The sequence below is a fragment of the Anomaloglossus baeobatrachus genome, chromosome 6, assembly GCF_048569485.1.
Source record: "Anomaloglossus baeobatrachus isolate aAnoBae1 chromosome 6, aAnoBae1.hap1, whole genome shotgun sequence".
Lineage (NCBI taxonomy): Eukaryota > Metazoa > Chordata > Amphibia > Anura > Aromobatidae > Anomaloglossus > Anomaloglossus baeobatrachus.
Genome location: NC_134358.1, coordinates 429,384,540 through 429,407,665, shown reverse-complemented (window position 1 = coordinate 429,407,665; position 23,126 = coordinate 429,384,540). Strand labels below are relative to the sequence as shown.

General features: G+C 45.1%; 1 protein-coding gene across 1 annotated transcript in view; it reads right to left on the bottom strand.

Moving 5' to 3' along the window:
• Positions 1-3,630: 3,630 nt before the first annotated feature.
• The window catches only part of LOC142243951 (transmembrane channel-like protein 2), a 225,818-nt gene continuing 206,322 nt past the window's right edge, over positions 3,631-23,126 (bottom strand). The window contains exons 16-19 of the mRNA XM_075316143.1: positions 16,619-16,858; positions 9,802-9,927; positions 4,131-4,209; positions 3,631-3,771 (exon numbers count right to left, since the gene is read on the bottom strand). Of these exons, the coding sequence (XP_075172258.1) occupies positions 3,631-3,771; positions 4,131-4,209; positions 9,802-9,927; positions 16,619-16,858 (586 nt within the window). The remainder of the gene's footprint in view (positions 3,772-4,130; positions 4,210-9,801; positions 9,928-16,618; positions 16,859-23,126) is intronic.

The window sequence follows — 23,126 nt, the reverse complement described above, 5'->3', positions numbered from 1 at the left end:
CACTGTGACACTGATGCTGTGAAAAATCAGGAATTTAAAGTGTTCATCTGTGATCCTGACCAGTATCTGTGCAGTGCTTACAAGCTCAATTGGAAAGTGATAGTAAGCAGGGCACATGTTTGGCCACTATGGTTAGACTGCAGCAACGGCTAATCACCTATAAAATATAAATTTAATATGAAGCATCAGGACCAGACAGAGATATCAGAGAGAATGTTAGGACTCTTTAAAATGTGAGGTATCATATTTCCCAGTATCCTTAAAGTTTAACCCCTTCACGACTGGCCGAATTTTCGCTTTCCGTTTTTTTTTTTCGCCATTCTTTTTCTGAGAGACGTAACTTTTTTATTTTTCAGTCAATATGGTCATGTGAGGGCTCATTTTTTGCGGAATGAGCTGTACTTTTAAATGAAACCATCTGTTTTACCATACAGTGTACTGGAAAACGGCAAAAAAATTCCAAATGCAGAAAAATTGCAAAAAAAGTGCGATAGCACTATGGTTTTTGAGATATTTTATTCACTGTGTTCACTATATGGTAGAACTGATATGTTGGTGTGATGCCTCAGGTCAGTGCGAGTTCGTAGACACCAAACATGTATAGGTTTACTTTTATATAAGGGGTTAAAAAAAATCGGAAGTTTGTCCGAAAAAAGTGGCGCACGTTTTACGCCATATTCCATGACCCGTAGCGTTCTCATTTTTCGGGATCTATGGATCAGTGACGGCTTATTTTTTGCGTCTCGAGCTGACGTTTTTAACGGTACCATTTTTGCGCAGATGCTATGTTTTGATCGACTCTTATTACATTTTGCGCAAACGTTGTGGCGACAAAAAAAACGTCGTTTTGGCGTTTAGAATTTTTTTGCCGCTACGCCATATACTGACCAGATTAATTGATTTTATATTTTGATAGATCGGGCATTTCTGAACGCGGCGATACCAAAAGTGTGTATATTTTTTTTATTTTTTTAACCCTTTAATTTTCAATGGGGCGAATGGGGGGGTGATTTGAACTTTTAGGTTTTTTTGTTTTTTTTTAATTTTTTAAAACTTTTTTTTAACTTTTTTTTTTATTTTACTAGTCCCCCTAGGGGGCTATTGCGATCAGCAATCCAATCACTCTGCAGTATCTGCTGATCACAGCTACAAGGCTGTAAACAGCAGATACACTCTCTTTCTCTTTTGCTGTGCCGCTGGCACAGCGAAAGTGAACGCAAGTCATGTGTAGTACAGGAGTCATCACATGACCCTGTGCTACCATGACAACTATCGGAAGTCACGTGATCGCGTCACGTGACTTCCGGTATCGGGCGGTAAGTAAAACTTTACCACAATCGCGCTTATAATGGCGCTGTCACGTATTGACAGCGCCATTTAAGGGGTTAATCGGCACGAGCAGATAACGATTCTGCTCGTGCCTAGCAGGCACACATCTCAGCTGTGAAAATCAGCTGAGATGTGTGCCGATCGTGGCATGCTGCCGCTGGAGGACCGCGGGCAGTAACATTATGACATTTAGGACGTAATTTTACTGCCCGTGGTCGTTAAGGGGTTAATAACATTTACTGTAAATATAGCAGGTGACTGCTAAAAGTCAACCAATTTAGTAATTTGCAGCAATTTACTTTATGTGGTCGATTTGCGCTGATAATTTAATTGTATTGCTTGAAATGTATTGTTACATTAACATCTTTTCCATTATGATAATATTTAGATTGTCCTAAAAAGGTTTTCTGGCAGCTTCATAATGGTGACCTATCCGTAAACTGGCTGTATACATCAGACAGCTGTCATGTTCTAAATGGGGACTGATGATGACTTAAAAGGGGGGAGGGAGGTTATCCAACTAAGAAAGTACATTTTACTCAATAGATCTGTAATAATAATGAGTTTCACAATTGGATGTGTTCAAATAAATGTGTGATTGCTCCGGCTGCATCTCCAGCCCTCAGAGGGCATTATAAATCAAGTCAGTGACATAGGAGCTCTGTGGCACCACTCGGGGTACGCAGGATGCCAAACCCCTGCCGATCTCATAACTGTGATCTATATTATTAATGTTGTTAAGGCCTCATACTCATGTCCGTATTTTTGTATCAGTGTTTCTATGCCGAGGCCAGGAGTGGAACTTAAAGAGAAAAACAATAATTAAAGGATTGACGCCTATTCTGTGTTTTGGAGACACTCCTGATTTTGGCATACAAATATTGATACCTATTGTACCATCACCTATTCCCTGTAGACTGTGAGCCCTCGCGGGCAGGGTCCTCTCTCCTCCTATACCAGTCTGTTTTGTACTCTTAATGATTGTTGTACGTATACCCTTTTTCACTTGTAAAGCGCCATGGAATAAATGGCGCTATAATAATAAATAATAATAATAATTGATGAAATACTAATCAAAAATGCCGATGTGTGAATTAGGTCTAACAAAAATCAATCAAGAGATCATTTTGCCTAGTCTCACGGTTAAAAGTACTGGAAGAGACAGTAAGCGCAAATAGGGTCTCATCCTAAAACACTGTCAGCACAGGTTCTGTAAGGGTAGACTCCCCTGGTGTGGATGTGATAGTCACAACCACTGTAATGGTGTAAATACGGCTGCAGCAGAACCCACGTGCAGATGCAGTTCAAATTTGGAGAGAAAAGGGTTAACAGACCACGCTGCCGTAGAAAAGAGGATCTATATAGAAGGAATGATTTTATTTGTCTACGCGTTTCAAAGCCTTATGGCTTCTTCCTCAGGACAAATCATATACCATGTCCTGAGAAAAAAGCCATTAGGCTTTGAAATGCATAGACAAAATCATTCCTTCTACATGGATCCTCTTTTCTACGGCAGCGCGGTCTATTAACCCTTTTCTCTCACAATGTGAACTAAATTTTGCCTAATCTGACAGATGATCCAGAGTCTGGCATACAAGAAGGTCACCCCTTGAATAACAGGAGAGCTAGATTTATGCAGAAAGGTCTCAACAGTTTAGAAACTCAGGCTTAAAGCACCATTCCAGCTTATTTTTTATCACCGCTGGACTAGCGCTTTAAAACTAAGCCCCCTGTCAAATTCTCACCTTCTGGTGGCTTCACCGTTTACAGATGTTGCTCCGGTCCAGTGGCACCATCTTTTGACTGTAACATCTTAACTCACCGGAAGTCAGAACTTAAGTCATAGGCACTCATTACAACTCTATGAGAGCCAGATCAAGGCCTAAACTAGGCTCTCATAGACTTGTATTGATTTATGACCTCCGGCACGCTGCATGAAACACTGCAGCTGCCGGCAGATCACAAGTCACTGTAAACCGTCCGGAGCAGTGGCGATAGAAGATGAAGGTGCCGGAAGGTAAGTATGTGACAGGTGTCTAGGGCCTCCAGCTGCACAATAAGAAAAAAAACATTGGAGTAGTGCTTTAAAATGTATCTTTTTGACTTTGAAAGACACGATCACTTTTTTGCTAAAAGAATAAATAATCTCCTTATACCTTAGGAATAAAGAGCTCACTCAACTAAAAGTGATTTCTACGTTTTGGGAATAAAGAAATTGCGTGCTACATTTAACTCAGCAGATGTGTCAAGTCTATAAAGCTTCGTAAATATATCCAAAGAGGGCCAGGTGGCTGTGTGACCTTATCTGATCTTTCTTTTCATACCTGCATTTTGTAGCCGGAGGGCATTTCTTGCACTTGGAGGAAGCAATTCTTCTAGATCTCTCATAACAGAATTAGCTTGTGTATTATTATTCCGCTTATTTTTTTCTTCTTCCCTTTGCTGGAGAGATAAATCATGGTGAGATCTCCATGCAATCAGACGATAACAGGATTACAGATCAACCCAATGACAAGTAGAAGTTATGGTCTTTTCTTATTAATTCCATGTGAAAATCTATTACATCTAAATTAGGCACATGCTAAATATTTAAACTTAATTGACTTTGGCAGACCTTGTGTAATGGACCGTAAAATAACAAGTACTTCACTAATTTCTCAATTGGAGGGAAAAATAATATCCAGGGTTTTTTTTTTTTTACCTCTCCAAATGGTCTGCACATAGATTGTTTAAATTTATAAAATACCTTATTCTAGGTATTTGTCACAAAATAAATAAAATAAAAAAATAAAATATCTTACCATCTGCATTTTCTTCTTCAAATCTATATTTGCTTGCTGATAGGCTTTTGAGACAGCATTCAGGTAATAAATTGCTAATCTGAAAGACACATTTGTGGAAAGCAGTGATTAGTGACATTAATCAACTTATTATTACATTCAAGAATATCTGGCGAGGGACCATAGCCTTAAGGCCACGTCTCACTAAGCAACATCGCTAGCAACATTGCTGCTGAGGCACGACTTTTGTGACGCAACAGCGATGTTGCTAGCGATGTTGCTGTGTGTGACATCCAGCAACAACCTGGCCCCTGCTGTGAGGTCGTTGGTTGTTGCTGAATGTCCTGGACCATTTTTTAGTTGTTGCTCTCCCGCTGTGAAGCGCACATCGCTGTGTGTGACAGCGACAGAGCAACAACTGAATGTGCAGTGAGCAGGAGCCGGCTTCTGCGGACTTTGGTAACCAATGTAAATATCGGGTAACCAAGAAGCCCTTTCCTTGGTTACCCGATATTTACCTTCGTTTCCAACGTCCGCCGCTCTCACGCTGCCAGTGCCAGCTCCCTGCTCCATGCACATATAGCCAGACTACACATCGGGTAATGAACCCAATGTGTACTCTTGCTAGGAGTGCAGGGAACCAGCGCTAAGCGGTGTACGCTGGTAACCAAGGTAAATATCGGGTTGGTTACCTGATATTTACCTTAGTTACCAAGCGCAGCATTGCTTCCACGCGTCGCTACTGGCTGGGGGCTGGTCACTGGTTGCTGGTGAGATCTGCCTGTTTGACAGCTCACCAGCAACCCGTGTAGCAACGCTCCAGCGATCCCTGCCAGGTAACGTTGCTGGTGGGATCACTGGAGCGTTGCTTAGTGTGACGGTACCTTTAGATGAGACTAGACTGACTGTGCCCCCAGTCAATTCTTCCCCGTATCGCTGCAGGTGATTGACAGGTCTCTCCCTCATGTATGCAATTGTGCCGCCCCTGCAGTGATTGAACCGCTCGGATCCGGAGGTGATTGCTCGTGGCTCGAGGGTCTTCGGACCCGGGGGCTAGGGCCACACTTGAAGGACAGGGGGTATTTACAGGGAGTGAGATTGATAGTTCGTGACGCCAACCGTGGTGTGCGATAATGGGGAGTACCCGGGGCGATGGAGTGGGGGCAGCTAGATGACGTGACCCTCCACGGGTAGGGGATTACCCCGGGACTCTGGATGGTGCCTTGGTAATGCAGTGTCTCGTGGGTTCGCCGGTTGCAGAGGTTAACCAGGTACTCACTCAGAAGAACGCAGACACTGACTATGTAGTAAACAAAATCTCTGACTGCCAATGTTTCCTGAGGGGAACTAGTCTGGGTCCCGTCCCCTGCACCACTGCCTAGGGGTCTGTGGCCTCTCTCCTGGAACCTGAATTTTGGTGGTTCTTTGTGGCCCATCAGCCTGGAGCTTTCCGGGCCCCGCTCCCTGCTGTGGCGAGCAAAGGAGCTTGCTCTCAGGGGCTCACGCTTGGGATTTCAGTGGGCTGCTTTTCTTGGAAAGCCCTATCCCCCTCGTTGTGCTAGTACCCCTCGATCTCTGAGCTGGTGGAAACCGTCCATAGAGGTCCTGTCCTCCGCAGGTTAATTGCCGGGTTGCTTGCAGCTTCTCTCTGACCTAGGGTCCGCGTACCCCGACATGCCTTTGGTCCCAGCCCGGCCGTTGAACTGTGGCTGCTGGTTATCCTCCGTGATTAGCCCAGCACCCAGTCACAACCTCCCGTGACCGGGTCTCCGACTCCTCTGAGTCCAGACCACCGTCTGCAACCTAGGATACTTCTCCCCTGGGAACTCCAATTCCCAGCTTCCTTGAGCTCCTCACTCACTGGGAGCTACTTCTGTTCTCTCTAGGGAGCTGCTACTCCCAGCTCCTCCCTCTTTGGGAGCTCTCACTGTTCTGCCTGTCAGCTCTGCTCTGCTCTCCACTTCCTCCCTCCCTGACTTCCCCCCTCCCACCACTCTGTCTGACCCCTAGGTGGACTGCCCTATTCCAGCTTAAGCAGCCCACTGGTGTGCCTGACAGGTGTGGTGCGAGGTGTCACTAGGATTTGTGAATGTTGGTGGAGGCAGTACTGCAAGATGGGGAGCAAGAACCATGGGGGTTGAGCCCTGCACAGGGAGAGAAAGATTGTGCAGAACACTGTGACGACCTGACTAGTCCAGGACGTCACACAATGGGCTTCAAATTTCAAAAAAGGAATCAACTATGGAGAGTTCAGGGGAATCGGAAAAGGCTGAAGCATGGGGTTCACCCTGGAGCAAAGAGATGATGAGTTCAACACACTAGCTCTCAGATCCAGACTAATGTGGAATGAGCCTGAACTAAAGACAACAGCTTTCCCTAAATGAAGAAAAAATTCCTACAATCACATGAATATCTGTCAGGCAGGTCAACTGTGGGTTAAAAAAAATCAAGCATGGTGTTACTGTTGCTTGAGCCTCAGCAGTTTCATGATGTTGAGACCGATCTGCAAGATTGTGGACCAGCTAGGCCAGGTCTTGCATTTGATCCACCACCACTTGAGGGGATTCATATGGGTCATTTATAGTGTAATGGGGACACTGGACATGGTTATTTAAAGATGGCTACCATGAACAGGCTTGGCATTATACTCTCTTTTCCACATTCCAGGGGTTGCCCTAGCCTTCACACTTTAACCCATATACAGGAATCTTGACTGCAGTGGCCTCCCTAGGATGGAACCTCAGAGTTAGCTGCTGTTTAGTGGTAAGATGCTGGGAAGAAGAATGGACCAGTAGCTGGGTCTGAACCAAGAGGTCAGTGAATGGACAAAACTGTAAGGCATGAGAGTAGTCATAAAATGAGCCGAGGTCAAAATCAAGAATGTCTACTGGGTATTTAAGCGGGATTTTTAGATGGTTACTGAAACTACCATAGTCAAATAATAACTGGCAGTGGACAGCAGGCTTTCAGGAGCTTCAATTACTTGCAGCCCCACCCAGGCTACATAGGGGCAAGAAAACACTCACAAAAGTCAACTCTTGAACTCCAGCCACAGATAGAATTACAATTTCTGGAGGATACAGAACTAGGTGTCACTTTGCGTCACCTGCAACAAGATTGTAAGGCCGCCAGGTGATAGACACAGAGAGAAGAGGGAGAGGCACTAATACAGCTGTAATATGTGTACATACGGAGGGACCTGTGAATTACCTGGGAAGAGCAACTTGGAAGTGGAGCTGGATTTGTCTCATCTCGTCTATGATCCCCGGCCAGATCTTCAAAGCATATTTTCTCTGAATTGCCAAATAATTTCTGAGGATAATATCCCTGGCTGCAATCATTCAGCCAGACATGTGATTCATGCCACTTAAGCGGGCTTTACACGCTACGGTATATCATACGATATGTCGTCGGGGTCACGTCGTAAGTGATGCACATCCGGCATCGTATGACATATCGTAGCCTGTGACAGCTATGAGCGAGTGTGAAGGAGCAAAAATACTCACCTTATCGTTGCTCGTTGACACGTCGCTCATTTTCTATATATCGAACGTCCGGTAGTTCATTGTTCCCGTGGCAGCACACATCGCTCCGTGTGACACCCCGGGAAAGATGAACTGCAGCTTACCTGCATCCCGCCTGTAATGCGGAAGGAAGGAGGTGGGCGGGATGTTTACGTCTCGCTCATCTCCACCCCTCCGCTTCTATTGGCCGGCTGCTGTGTGACATCGCTGTGACGCCGAACGTCCCTCCCCCTTCAGAAAGTGGATGTTCGCCACCCACAGCGAGGTCATTTTGAAGGTAAGTACGTGTGACGGGGGGTTACAACATTGTGCGACACGGGCAACAAATTGCTCGTGCCGCACAAACGATGGGGGCGGGCGCGATCGCAAATGCGATCGCACGATTAATTGCAGCGTGTAAAGCAGGCTTAACTGTAAGGTTGGCCAATAGACTATGCTGGCTTTAACTCTTACAACTGCAGCTAATAAGATCAGTAAGTACACAAGGGATACATTTTAACAGTTTACATTACTAAATAGATTCACTATTTTATCCACAACGGATAGGAAACTTCTGCAGTACTCACCAAATTTTTGTCATGCCATTATCCAATCTAAAATGCAGGAACAACTTTTTTTTCCATTTCAGAAAAATATACATGGAGGGAATATATTCTAATCAATTCACAAAATTTCCCAATACAAAATTTTATTACATCAAAAATATTAAAACACACACATTTATGTGCGATATACAACACACACTAAAACATAAGTACAGAATGACAGTGTAATCCTCAGCTGATATTGCAAAAGTTCAGTTTAATAATTCATATGCAATTAAAGAGTTCTGAACTCAAGGGTATATGGAAAATCCACCCTATTTAAACCAGCCTTCCATCACATGGGTTCCAATATTTATGATAACCAAAATATCTAGATGGATATTTTTGTATATAAATCTGGTTATCCAGTGGTCCCAAATATATTACAGAAGGCAGGGTTGAACAGAAAGTTGGATTTATACCAATTCGGCCATATGCACAGAAAGACATATAGTGCATACTATTAATAAGGAAATCCTCAAGGAGCTTCATATATAAAAGAGAGTCCTTGATATATATCATGTATACACTAGGCGAACCGCCACAATCCAATATTTAGCATTTCTGTGGACACCTCCATCACTGGTAGTCCATTTGCTGTATGGAAAAGGTCCACTTTAATGTGATAATAGCCATACAACGCCCGCCTCGACGCGTTTCCCCATTATGGTTCATCAGGAGGCCTAAAATAGACAAGATTAAAAACCAAATGCCTAGATGCAGAGTCCCATAGTGTGCACCACCCGGGAGAGCAGATAATCCCTGGTCACAGGCAATGCTGTAATAACATCAGTCAGGCATCACAATATAATTTAATTGTATGGGGTTATACTGAAGACATTTATCAAATTTATCATGTATGCTTTTCACAGAATATGTGACAAATACATGATGAGAGGAAGTCTAACCATTGGGAATGTCTACTTTACTTTTCTACTTTCAGTTCACCCGCTGTGTATGACCTTATCTAATGTATAATGTTCTTCTGTCAACTCTACTGTCTTGTCAATTATGTAATTCATGTTATGATTTAAGTTGTGCTGCTGTGATACCATAATTTCCCACGGGATCAATAAAGTGTATCGTATCGTATCGTATTGTATCCCACCAGTGCTGAGAATAGAGGTTCTTAATTCCTGCATAAATAGATCAGTAGTAAATGTGACTGACCCACTTTATTCACGTGTTTGCGTGAATGGAGACTGTAGAGCACATGGATGACCATAGAATGTGAATGAAACTAGGGTCATGTTTGCATACTATAGTCGCAATCACACAGGAAACAAGAGACCTCCATCCTTGTGATTGGAGGGATCTGATCGGGTGACTCCCACGGATTGTACTTTTATCCTCTATCCTGTGGATAAGTAACAAATATTGTTGGCTAATACCTTTAATATGAAGTTCTGTATTTCAGATAGGTAGGGATGAATAATGAAATATCTTGAAACATAATTTTACTAACAGCGCCTTTGAATCGCTGCTACTTGGAATGAGAGCCACTGGCTTAGCATTAATTAAAGCTTATATAATTTACTCTTGGAATCCTGCCATTAACACACAAGGTTTTCACACAGTACTCACATCATAAGGAGAATGGCTGGTATGATTAAGCCAGGATTTGCTATGGAACTAAGAATTTTGGCAACAAAAGGTGGGAAGTCCATTTCCATAGTTTCTTGGATTACATCAAACATTCTCTTCTTGCCACTGGGAGACAAAAAGTGTTATTTTTCATGTACAGAAAACATCATACTCAACAATAACATATAAGTATATAAGTATTATGCCAATTATATTTCTAGATACAAAGTCTAAGATGGCAAAAAAAAGCTACCTTTAAGGCAGTTTTACACACTGCGACATCGCTAGCAATGTCGCTAGTGATCGCACCCGCCCCCGTCGTATGTGCGTCACGGGCAAATCGCTGCCTGTGGCGAACAATATCGCCGGTACACGTCACACATACTTACCTTCCTAGCGACGTCACTGTGGGCAGCGAACAACCTATTTTTTAAGGGGGAGGTTCGTGCGCCGTCACAGCGAAGTCACACAGCGGCCCGCCAATAGATGCGGAGGGGCGGAGACCAGCCGCATTAACGACACGCCCCCCTCATTGCCAGAGGACGCAGGAACGCTATTGCTCATCGTTCCTGGGGTGTCATCCGTAGCGATGTGTGCTGCCTCAGGAACGACAAACAACCTGCGTCCAGCACCAGCAACAATATTTGGGAAAGGTACGATGTGTCAACGATCAACGATTAGGTGAGTATTTTTGATCGTTAGTGGTCGCTCGTAGGTGTCACACACAACGACGTCGCTAACGACGCCGGATGTGCGTCACGAATTCCGTGACCCCAAAGATATCTCGTTAGCGATGTCGTTGTGTGACGCCCTGGGCAAGCCAGGGGTCACAGGTCATGACACCACCACACCCTACACCCCAGTTAGGAACACCAAGGCTAACCTAAAATCCTTGTTGCCTTCCTCCAGGGGCTGATGTCCACACCAGGGGGTGGGCCAGGCAGTTGGCTCCGCCCACCGAGGAGTTCACAGCCCTGGAGGCGGGAAAACCAGGCAGTCAAGCTAGGGAAGTGAAAGTGAGAGGAAGCAAGATAAGAAAAGTTAGAGGAAGTAGAAGGAGGTGAAGTGGTAGAGGAGCGTGAGAGAAGGAGTAAAAAGTGACAGTTAGTAAAGGCTGAAGCTGGTCCGGGTGTGTGCCCCGGACTGAGACAGCAAGGTCAGCAGACGGCGGTGACTGTCCGCAGGAGCGGCTGACCGGAGGTTACCGAAAGGACCGCGGACGGGTGGTGGCCCGGCGGTACCGGAGCGGTATACAAAGTGAAGCCAGCACCAGTGGCGGGGGCCTTTCGGATCTCGGCAAGGCTAGGAGTCGCCGTGAATTTGCCAAATCCGTTAGTGAAGGGGACCTCTGGGTCTCCCAACAACCAAGTTCCGATTGAAGGCAACAGTCCAGCCGTTGGAGAGAGACACCGCCACCGCCAGGGCACCAGTTTCTCAGGGCCAGCGCCTGCGGGCAAAGTAGGGCTCCTCCGGTCCATATCCAAGCCGGGGAGCGGGTTACCGGTGGGAACCCATCGTTACCATCATCATCTCAGGTGCAGGAAAAGGGACCGTTACCGTCAACTACTGGGGAACAGCAAGTGCAGCCGTCCGTGGGAACAGTCTTTCCAGCTGTGTGCTTTACTGAGAACTGTGTCATCGTCTCAGGCTGAGTGAGTACCACAGTGCCGTGCGGCACAGCGCTGCCCCCGCGTCCCTGTCCCCACCAAGCCCTGCATCACCCACCTCATCACTGGGCCCCGGGACAACCAACCCCCTACCCACGGAGGGGAGGACTAACATCTAGCTGCTCCATACCATCACTCCCGGGATCCCCATACAGAGCAGCGGTGGTGTCAACAAATCACCACAACCGTGGGTGGCGTCACGGACAAATAAACAATCCCAAAAACCAATCCCTTTTCACTCATGGGCGAGGAGCGCCGCTCGAGTCCCCGGGATCCGGCCCATCGCTCGAGCCACCGAGCAGCAGCAGGCCGCAGCAGCAGCGGCAGCCGGACCCGAGCAGTGGGAGAGCGTGGCGTCCCCTCCTCCGCCCGCGACAACTTGGCGTCACGAACAGGATCTTACCGCTCTGCCATTGGGTAGAGGTGCGCCTTGTGACCGCCGGAGGTGTCCGGCCGGAAAATTTTGGAAGTCGCCATCTTTGGCGCGAAAAGTTCCCGCTCGAGCATCTTCTCGAGTAGCGGAGGTGCGAAGGCCAAAACCCCGCCCCTATAGAGGAGGGGCCGGAAAGAGGCTAAGGGGGATGAAAACAAGATGTCTGCGCCCGACGGAGCCGCTGGAGGAGCGGTGGTCGCAGCCGCATGTAACTAGCGCTGTAGCGTGCAGGGACGTCAGGACTCTGCTGAAACACGTTCCTGGATCCAGAAGTAAGATGTGCCAGAAGCTCCAGGTCCAAGTCCACTTCATGCTGGCGAAGTGGACGTCGGAGATGAAGGGCCTGGCCGCAACCGTTTGGGCATCCGAAGTGGAGGTGGTCTCAGAGGAGCGGGTAAGCGACCCACGCCCCTATGTCCCCGAGGGATCGGTCGATACGGCTGAGGGGCCCGGCCTGCTGCCGTCCACCACGCTACCTCCCTCACTGCCCATGCCTGCGGCCAACGCCCCGACCGACCCGTTACCCCTACCACCGGTAGCGGAGCCCGCAGCATCTGTGGGAGAGGGCCCAGACCTGCGGCCCCCGGGCCTTACCTTTACCATCGCCCTGGCACCCGTCCCGGCTTCCATCCCAGCCACGACGGAGTTGATGACGGCCCTGGCAGTCCGCCCGGCTGCAGCGGAGGCGATCCTCGATCAAACACCATCACCGCAAGTCACGTTGACCGCTCCCAGGCACCGGGCCTCGGCTGAGGCACGGGGGGGGATGTAGCTGCCAAGCGGCAGAGCAGGCCACGTCACAGCGGGGTCCCTCATTACTGAAGGTGCCGGTCGTAGCCGACACGGAGGGACTCTGGCTGGGTCCGTTCCCCGCACAGGCCGAACAGGAGCAAGCAAAAAGTGCTCCAGACTGGGGGCGGCAGCAACAGCAGCTGCGCAGGGAGATCGATGCCCGAGAGGGGTGTAGAGCGGATGTGCATGCCCGCATGAATATGGAGGAAGATCACCCGCAGCAAGCTACCATCGGGGTCCACAGCGGTGCACCATGTGAAGGTGGCACTAGAGCCCCGCGATTGAGGATGGACTGTTAAGCCGGCGGTCCTCCGCCTAAAAGTTGTCCCCGTGGGGACCACCAGTATGTGTGTTTTGAGTTTGAAAAGTTTGAAGAAAATGAGAATAATAACCGAACAGTAACCTGATTAGCCATGTGATTGAAACCGGTCGTTGCCGGCACCGTTGTCCCCGTGGGGACCCTTCAAACAGCTGCATAGAAACTTCTATGGACAAGCCCGAGAACTTGCGGGGCAACCACAAACTTAGTGGCTTGTAAATAAATGTGTTTGCTGCAGCAACCGTTACCGCCTCCGGAGAGGCAGGTTGGAGGGAGGGCCCGCAGTGGAGCAGGCTGGGGCCCAGCCACCCCAGGAACGGGTGGCTACCCTCTGGAGGGGAAGGACAGATCCCGCTCGGGTAACTGGTTCAGGACTGGGGTCAAGGGGTGCTGCCTGAGTTTTAGGGGCAGCATCAGGGCCAGGTTACTTGGGTGGGAGAGAGCGGCAGTAACAACCGTTTAAAACCGTTAGCAACGTTTAAGTACCGAACCTCCCGATGTGGGATGATGTTATAACTTGTATTATGTTACCTTTTACCTTTTTCAGAAAATAAAACCGGTGTTGGACGGGCAGCCCGCGGACGGTCTGCATTTTGCTAAGGGGGAATGTGACGCCCTGGGCAAGCCAGGGGTCACAGGTCATGACACCACCACACCCTACACCCCAGTTAGGAACACCAAGGCTAACCTAAAATCCTTGTTGCCTTCCTCCAGGGGCTGATGTCCACACCAGGGGGTGGGCCAGGCGGTTGGCTCTGCCCACCGAGGAGTTCACAGCCCTGGAGGCGGGAAAACCAGGCAGTCAAGCTAGGGAAGTGAAAGTGAGAGGAAGCAAGATAAGAAAAGTTAGAGGAAGTAGAAGGAGGTGAAGTGGTAGAGGAGCGTGAGAGAAGGAGTAAAAAGTGACAGTTAGTAAAGCCTGAAGCTGGTCCGGGTGTGTGCCCCGGACTGAGACAGCAAGGTCAGCAGACGGCGGTGACTGTCCGCAGGAGCAGCTGACCGGAGGTTGCCGAAAGGACCGCGGACGGGTGGTGGCCCGGCGGTACCGGAGCGGTATACAAAGTGAAGCCAGCACCAGTGGCGGGGGCCTTTCGGATCCCGGCAAGGCTAGGAGTCGCCGTGAATTTGCCAAATCCGTTAGTGAAGGGGACCTCTGGGTCTCCCAACAACCAAGTCCCGATTGAAGGCAACAGTCCAGCCGTTGGAGAGAGACACCGCCACCGCCAGGGCACCAGTTTCTCAGGGCCAGCGCCTGCGGGCAAAGTAGGGCTCCTCCGGCCCATATCCAAGCCGGGGAGCGGGTTACCGGTGGGAACTCATCGTTACCATCATCATCTCAGGTGCAGGAAAAGGGACCGTTACCGTCAACTACTGGGGAACAGCAAGTGCAGCCGTCCGTGGGAACCGTCTTTCCAGCCGTGTGCTTTACCGAGAACTGTGTCATCGTCTCAGGCTGAGTGAGTACCACAGTGCCGGGCGGCACAGCGCTGCCCCCGCGTCCCTGTCCCCACCAAGCCCTGCATCACCCACCTCATCACTGGGCCCCGGGACAACCAACCCCCTACCCACGGAGGGGAGGACTAACATCTAGCTGCTCCATACCATCACTCCCGGGATCCCCATACAGAGCAGCGGTGGTGTCAACAAATCACCACAAGCGTGGGTGGCATCACGGACAAATAAACAATCCCAAAAACCAATCCCTTTTCACTCACGGGCGAGGAGCGCCGCTCGAGTCCCCGGGATCCGGCCCATCGCTCGAGCCACCCAGCAGCAGCAGGCCGCAGCAGCAGCGGCAGCCGGACCCGAGCAGTGGGAGAGCGCGGCGTCCCCTCCTCCGCCCGCGACAGTTGCGTGTAAGTAAGGCGACCTTTAGACTTGGTGCTGTCTGGTTTAGAAAATGGATTTTTAAATCCCGTTTTGGGGACCTCAGAGGTGAAGTCGCTGTTGATGACCTTGAGTGTGAGTGGAGTCTGACTATTTTGCACATCACTCACTCTGGAGAATCTGACATGTCTGAGCCTGACATAGACAACCAGTTGAGAAATGTGTGTTGCTTCATTTACCCTGTAGTGGCATTGCTGGAATATCGAATCCTTGTTACCAAAATACTATTGGCATAAATACTATTTTTGCTTTCAACAGAGAAAAAATAATTTATAGCACTTACCAAAAAAAAAATATTATTTTTTCTATTTCAACTTCATAAGCAGAGCAAATAATACTAACCAGCAGCTCGAAGCCTATGGCCATTTCACGTCACCCATGACTCTTCCTCGGGATCTCGTATTTCCGAAAGTCACCAAAACTTTGGTAAATATTCAATGTAAGCATAATATAGCCAACTATTACTGTCTGTAACTGATAAACTTTTGATAATAAATATTGCAGCTTTAATGCAAATAAATGATGTAAATGAATATTCATGTATCAGCAGGCAGCAGAGATCAGCAGGGGACTGTGCTGAGTCAAAACTAAAGCGGAGGGAATCAGTGAGATGAATTTTCCTTTTTATTTTTAACCTATTTTTTTAACACATTATGAGCAGTTAAAAAAAAATTTTTTACTCATTTACTCATCAGACAGCAGTTCATCCGATTGTGTATTTGTACTCAGTGATTAGACGCAGGGGTGGATATATCATTGGTGCAGCATGTGCAGCTGCACAGGGGCGCAAGAGGTAAGGAACAGTTGAAGCAGGTGGAATTGTGTACTTTGATGAGCTCTTGGGCTGCACAGGGCCCCTTATATTGTTCTTGCCTAGGGGCCCATTTCTGTTTGTGTCCAACAGTGATTAGACACAATTAAAGGGAGTCTGTCAGCAGATTTTTGTTACCTCCTCTGAGATCAGCATGATGTAGGCAAAGGTACACTAAATTTAAAGATGTATGACTTAGTTTATTGGGTGAAGCGATTCTGACACAATCAGAGTTTTTATATTTAGCATGTGGAAGAGTTGAGAAAGCTAAGCACACTCACATCAGGCTCTCTATATTCAATGTATATAGAAAATGAGCTGCTCATCATGGGGGTGATGGGGGGTGGGGAGGTCGGACTAGCAGGCATGAGGCAATGAAATTATAAGGTACTTGTGCTAAATTAGTTATTGCAAATAAACAACAACACAGAGCATGATAGCAGAAGCATGGCTGAAATCTGTGTTTTAACCCCTACATCATGCTGTCTTCAGATTACATAGCAAAAGCCTGCTGATAGATTTCCTTTATATAGCAGCACAATACACTTTTGCTGGCAGCTCTTTAGAGCAAAGGATCAGGCATGTTAAAATTAAACATGCCTCCTCTGTCTTGCCCTTGACATCATCTGTAGGGACAGAGTTGGGACATAATCATACACCTTGGATGGATGGCCACTCATGGGATAATCAATATCCTAATATGTATTGCTAACTTTAATTTGACTTGTCTCTAAGAACAACTGATTATATCATAACTTCAGAGGACAATCTTCATTATCTTGTAAATCAATGAAAAGGCAACAATATACCTGTAATTCTAGTTGGTCACAAAGCACAAACAGATCATTACAGCTTAAATTACAATTCATACCATAAAAGAGCATTAAAGTATCTTATTATTATTGTACCTGAAAGGTCCACAGTCAAATGAGGGCGGGAGAGACATGATGGTATAGGCTACTGGCAGTAGACTCAAAAATAGGATGAGCAGAAGAAGTCCCATGTAAAAGTTATTTGATTTTGATGCTTTAAATACACGTTCATGGGGAACATTACTACTCATGACAGCCCAACATTGGAAGTACATAGAAGTCAGTAATCGGAGGACATTAATTCCTATCAATCCAGGAGCATAAAAAGAGCCCATCCTGCAATGAACAACGATAAAACATAGGCACCCAGTAAATACCAACAGTTGTTTAGAACTGTGCACATATCATGGACTATCTACTCACTTATTTAATTTTAAGCCAAAGTGGAGGATCAATGAAAGAGAACAACATCTGGAACTGCTGATTTGGTTTCCTTTGAAGTTTTACTACGTGCTAAACTGATATGATGAAGTTTTAATACATCACGTAATAACCTTTGCAATATGTTTGAGACTAATGTGAAGATCAAGTCATGCTTATACAAATAACACGCTTATGATGTTCTCAGAAAAATAGAGCGGCCACCTTATAGTCCCAGAAAAAGGAAATTAATTGAAATTCTAAGGCTAAGCCAAGGCTGGTTTCACATCGTTCAATCACCGGCAGTTTGTGACCTGCAGGCTGCTCCAGTGCTTCATGGAGGGTGCCAGAGATCACAACTAGAGCTGAGCGGATTGCTCATAATCAGGGTCCGGCGGATCCGTCGTGGGTTGTGAAAGAAGTCCAGATCCGATCCGGAATCCGGACCAATGTAAGTCAATGGGGAGCGGATCCGGGGATGAGAGAGAGAGGGAGAGAGAGGAGAGAGAGCGAGAGAGAGAGAGAAAAAAAAAATCCCGAACCCGGATCGTGCAGCCGGATTCCCGGGTCCAGGTCGGACCCGGATCGGACCCTGAAACCGCGCGGATCCGGACTTTTACAGTTCGGGTCCGCTCAACACTAATCACAACTCAATACAAGATACATAAGTCCAACAATGAAAACAACACACAGCAGCCAACCCTCAATTGGGACGCTGCATTGTGTGTCAGAGCTACTCTCAGATAGAGTCAAAAAACAGGAGAACAAAGAGTAGAGCTGCTTCACAAAATATGTATTTATTATAGTTATCTTAATTCATATTATAAAAAGTAGATAAGAAAATACATACATCAATATATATATAGTCAGGGATAAAGAGAATGAGGCCAAGAGGAGGGATGTTAAAAAGGCACAGACATAACCTTCAAGGATATTTGAAAAAGTGCTAACAACAAGTCACAGTATATCACATAAGGGATATTACAAAAAAGAGGTTGACAACACTGCTGACCAAATTATTCCTGCATGTTGTATGCATAAGTATCACAATTGTATATGATTAGAATACTATAGCAACATCTCATAATAGAAAAATCAAGCAGGAATACATAGATCAAACTCAGAATCTACCTACACAATATACCAACAGTTTGTAAATAGATCTCCCAAAATGTGTGGAGAGGAAAGTGGTAGGGGATTGTCAGGAAAATACTAATTTAGCCAGTTATGTGTCAACCATAACAAATTACAGCCTAGAGTGAAAAACCACATATGTGTGCATTCAGCTCGTATGGTATTTAACCACACCATAAGCGGACACCATGATAAGTAACCCATTACATATGTATACAACAGGGGGTATCAAAGGCATCAGCCTGGCCAGTCACATATCAAATACACGTTTTATCACATGAACTGGGAACCACGTATGTGTGCACTCAATTCATAAGGCATATAGCACTTATATGCACAGAGTGGATGTATATGGAGTCCTGCCCATTGCAGTGTCCCTCATTACCGATCGTGTAACTCTGCATTAATCACAATTTCCCCATGCTGTGAAGGCAGAGGGAGCATAGAAATGGCAAAGACCCCATACATACCACAATGTGCAATTTGTAGATCAAACCCAGAAGGTTTTGTCAGGTGAGGAAGGGTTAATCCCCCAAGAAACTCCGACGTACGTTTCACTGGTAGCTTAGCTAGTGCGCTGTTGCTTCATCATTTTACAACTCAATACAAGTCTACAAGAGCATCATTCTGGTTCTCATAGACTTGTATTGAGAGCTTGTGATGTAACTTCTGACTTATGGCCAGTCAGAAGTTACGGTTACAAGATGGTGTTGCGGAACCAAAGTAAGGCTGAAAAAAGATGAATACACCGGAAAGTAAGTATAAGAGTGAGGGTAGGCGACTTAAGTTTAATGTACAGTCCAGAAGTGAAGAAAAAAAATTTGGAGTGGTGCTTTAAAATCAAACCAGTCACATACAAAACTTGTGAGCATGACTGGTACTATGAGTGCTCTTCTGTGTTGTGTGCTCTTCTGTGTCACAAACAGCTGCCTGCTATTACAAGCATTGTTTGGTTCCACAAAATGGTTAATTCTTGCTGCAGTTTTTTCTACGGATGATGATAATTTTAAATTATGGTAATAACCATTTAACAGGGAGCATCACAGTTATATGCACAAAATATATTACATTTAATTTTGAAAGCTTTTGTATAATTTCTGTTAAATTTAGTTTCTCTACTTTTTTTTCTGATGCTGAAGAATAAGAAAAGTTAAGGAATGTAAAAAATACACCGTATATAGAGATTGAATAACTAATGCATTACTTGCCCAACTTACTTCGTCTTGAAACTAAAACATGAAAATGTTTTATCATAGAAAAAAAAAAAAATAATAAAAATAAATAGGTTGCAGATTCTTTGTCTTTCCTCTCACTTACTTACAAATCAAAGGACATGCAGGGAGCTAAGGGTGATCACCATGCAGAAGGTGTGCAGTCCATATGATGAAATTCTGTTGTAGTCTTTCCAGAGTGCAGCAACCAAAATGACTTTATAAATGGCTGCTGTGCTCTGCAGTGACAGAGACCAAATGACAAAGCTGACTTCCTTTTAGGCCCTCTTCACACGTCAGTGATTCTGTATGTATGTTACTGCTTTTATATGTAGCAGAATCACGGACATATGCAGACCCATTAAAATCAATGTGTCTGCGCACACATCAGTGATTTCTCACGTATGTGTTTCCGTGCAGCGCACATGTGTATCCATGTGTTCGGCAGGGAGACAATTCAGTTTTTTTCTGGCATCACTGATGTCACATGGACCACACAGTGGAGTGATCTGTGTGACATATACCAGCGAAAACACATATCTTTGAAATAAAATGATTTTTATACTCACTTGTTTCCAGCAATCAGCAATGCTGTCTCCGGCCGCTGCTCGCTGCTGCTTCAGGCTGGCTAATTATGCTTATGAATATTCACTGCATCACATACCCGGAAGTAACAGCAGCGATGAGACTGCAGCAGCGGCCAGAGACTGCAGCGCGGGAGAAATTAGGACCACGGACAGCAGGAGCATAGAGTATAAGTGATTGATCTCCTTGTGCTATCACGAATATCACGTGTGCAAAAAATCACGGCACAGGGAGGACTATATGTGTCTTTAACACGTCAGTGAAAAATGTGTCTGTTTATCACTGACGTATGAAAAAGGCCTTACTAAGATCTTGATCATCTTGCCATATTTTGACATCTCAGCACAGGAGGTCATCTCAAGAACAAGTGCCTCATTGCAGTAAAGTCCAGGATCTTGTGACAACAGGGGTATGTAATGAGGGCAAAATGTGACTCCTTCATAGAATTTGGCAACATTACTTTGAAGGTTGAGATTGAAGAAAAAAAACATGAAGCTAAACCCTTAAATATTGTCTTTAAATAGAATATTCAATAAAACAAATCCTATGTTTTTCTCTGTTGTAACAAAAAAGACAAAAATAACAATGTAGAAAGCAAGAACAAAACATTTTAATCATAAATAATTAGAAATTAAAAAAGAGCTAATTAATATATTTGGAAATGATATAGATAGATAAAATACAATTTATCAATATCAATTCTGTCCTTTGGGATGACCTATAGTGAAGATATGACAAGCAGGAAATTTATAAAGGAGACTGTAGCTTTGCCCGTTAATATCTTTTGGCTTTTGCCATCTAAAGTCACCACTTGAAATGGAGTATGAGAGGTAGCGAGACAGCAATTATTTTAATGAGAATACTATGTGTTTCTGTTGTTTGAGAGAAGGGAGTACGCGAGTTCAGCTGAAGGTGATAAACTTCTGTTTCTTCTATTCTAGATAATAGGATTGTAACACAAAAGATCCTTTATAGCAAGATTTAATAAACAGCGTATTCTTCAGGATGCTTCATTTATCAGAGAATATAAGAGGACACGTGTGCTATACACTTGTTACTGTATCCTCAGGGTGATCCTCTAGTTGTGTGTTTTTAAAAATCTTTTATCTTTTTTATTGAAAAAATACTTTATAAACGAAAAAGAAAGGAAAGAAAATATAGCTTCATTTTTCCCCATTAGATGTACAACATACAAAGTATGCTGTAGCTCATAGCGGTTTAATCTTTTTTTTTTAATGGGGGTCCCTCAAACTGGAACATGATCCAGGTCTAACTACCTTGGTTTCCCGGTAGTTTGATCCCCTGATATTGAACAGCTGATCTATGTAGTAATTAATAAATGCATGCAGCAACTAATGCCTAAAATTCATGGAAAAACAAGCATAGTTACAATACAGCCACTAGCCAATAGGTTCTCTTTAGCCTAAAAGACCATAAAAACACAATACAATTCTATAACATTACAACAATAGCATTAAAACGGAACCATATTTACACAAAAATTTACATAAAGAATTGCAATAATCTGAAGTGCAAGGAGAGAAAAAGGTTCAACAAAAGTGAGGCGTTAAATCTTAATGTTGGTTTTACCCTTTAGGGGGTTATGTATCTAAAGTATAGAGCCAATAAACTTACCTATTTAGCACCTTGTACTCTCATTTATATAGTACCTGGAATCTATTTTATATGTTTGTTGGTCTGGTATTGTCATTACAATGATGACATACTTCTAATTTAGAGAAGTTGGGGAAAACTTCTGTGGGTGGCAACCATGACACATCTAACAGATTACATTAAAGGGGTGGTTCACTACTCTGCAATAATGGCCACATCACTGCTTGTCCCAGCCCAGCTTCACAGATCAGAATGCCACGCACTCTCTTTTGCAGCAACGTGCAGCAAGCAGGAGCAATGCTGGGCTGTGATGAGTGGTGAAACTCCACCCACAGCCCAGTCACTCAGGAAGACTGGGGCCGCCTCAGTGACGTCAGGTCAACTGGAAATTGATGTGACATCACCTCTCAGAGGTTACAGAGTCCAGGGGTCACAAAAAGGGGATGAGTGGACTGCAATAACGAATAGCGCCGCTCAGAGGCAGAATTGGCTCAACAACATATTTAGAAAAAGCTTTCCCTCAGTTTTATAGAGATGTGGCCACTATTGCAGAGTAGTGAGCCACCACTTAAAACACAGTCCCATGAATTTCTCTTTCACTGTTACAATCTATAAAAAATCATGTTCTTGAACTTGCTACTAGAGATGAGTAGATCGATTGATTGATTTGATTCACAGTAGGCAAAAAAACCCAACTTGCCTGGCACAATGTCCTACAGTTCTGAAGCATCAGAGTGGCCTAATGTCTTTCTTGAAAGGATGCATGGACTTCACCATAATGCCATGCAGCTGTGACATCTTATGGTCCGTGCCCTTAATCAGGGTTTTGGGCACCGCAGACTTTCACTGTGTTCTCCCGTCTGAGAACACTAGCGTCTTCACAAGAATAAATTGACATGCTGCGGCTGAGGAAGCTGCACTCCAGGCCAGTTTACGCTGTGGGAAAAGAAGCACCGTGGGCAGACTTCTTATAATCCCATCCACTTTGCTTGTTCTGCACAGCATAGCATTTTGGATGCAGTGGAAATACACTGGTTAGCACATCTGAAGGTGCATCACAAGCATCTTTCAGGTGTCTCCAATACCAATGCCGAAAATATTTTATTCCTGTTGTTTTATTTTCAAGTCATCCATCATGGGGACACGTGACAGTATAAGGCATTAAACAAGCAAATTATCCTTTAAATGGTAGATATTATTGCTATGACCTAATAAACTGGAAAGCCTGTCTCCCTTCTCTAGATACTCGTATTCCCAAATGGGTAAACTGATGGCATGATTTAATACTTCACTATTAATGTACCGTTTTTGAACACTAAGCAATTGTTTATGATTCTCAATGTAACTTTTTGTCTCTACAAAAGATATTAACGTTATTGTTAGAAAATTGTTGCAGACTTGTTCTATGTCTTTTTTCTTAAAAGGTGGCCCATGGGCTAACTATTATGAAAGCAAACTTCTCCTCCTCTGTACTATGACTAGAGCTACCAAATAGACCTGAAACGCGTAACACACTAATCTTTTGTCTGGATATTATAACTGGATCTATATTAGACGCTGGACTCTTAATGTTGTGCTGGCCAGATTTCTTTCTTCTATAAGTTGTCAGGTTGCTTTCACTTGTCCAAGCAACCTGTGAA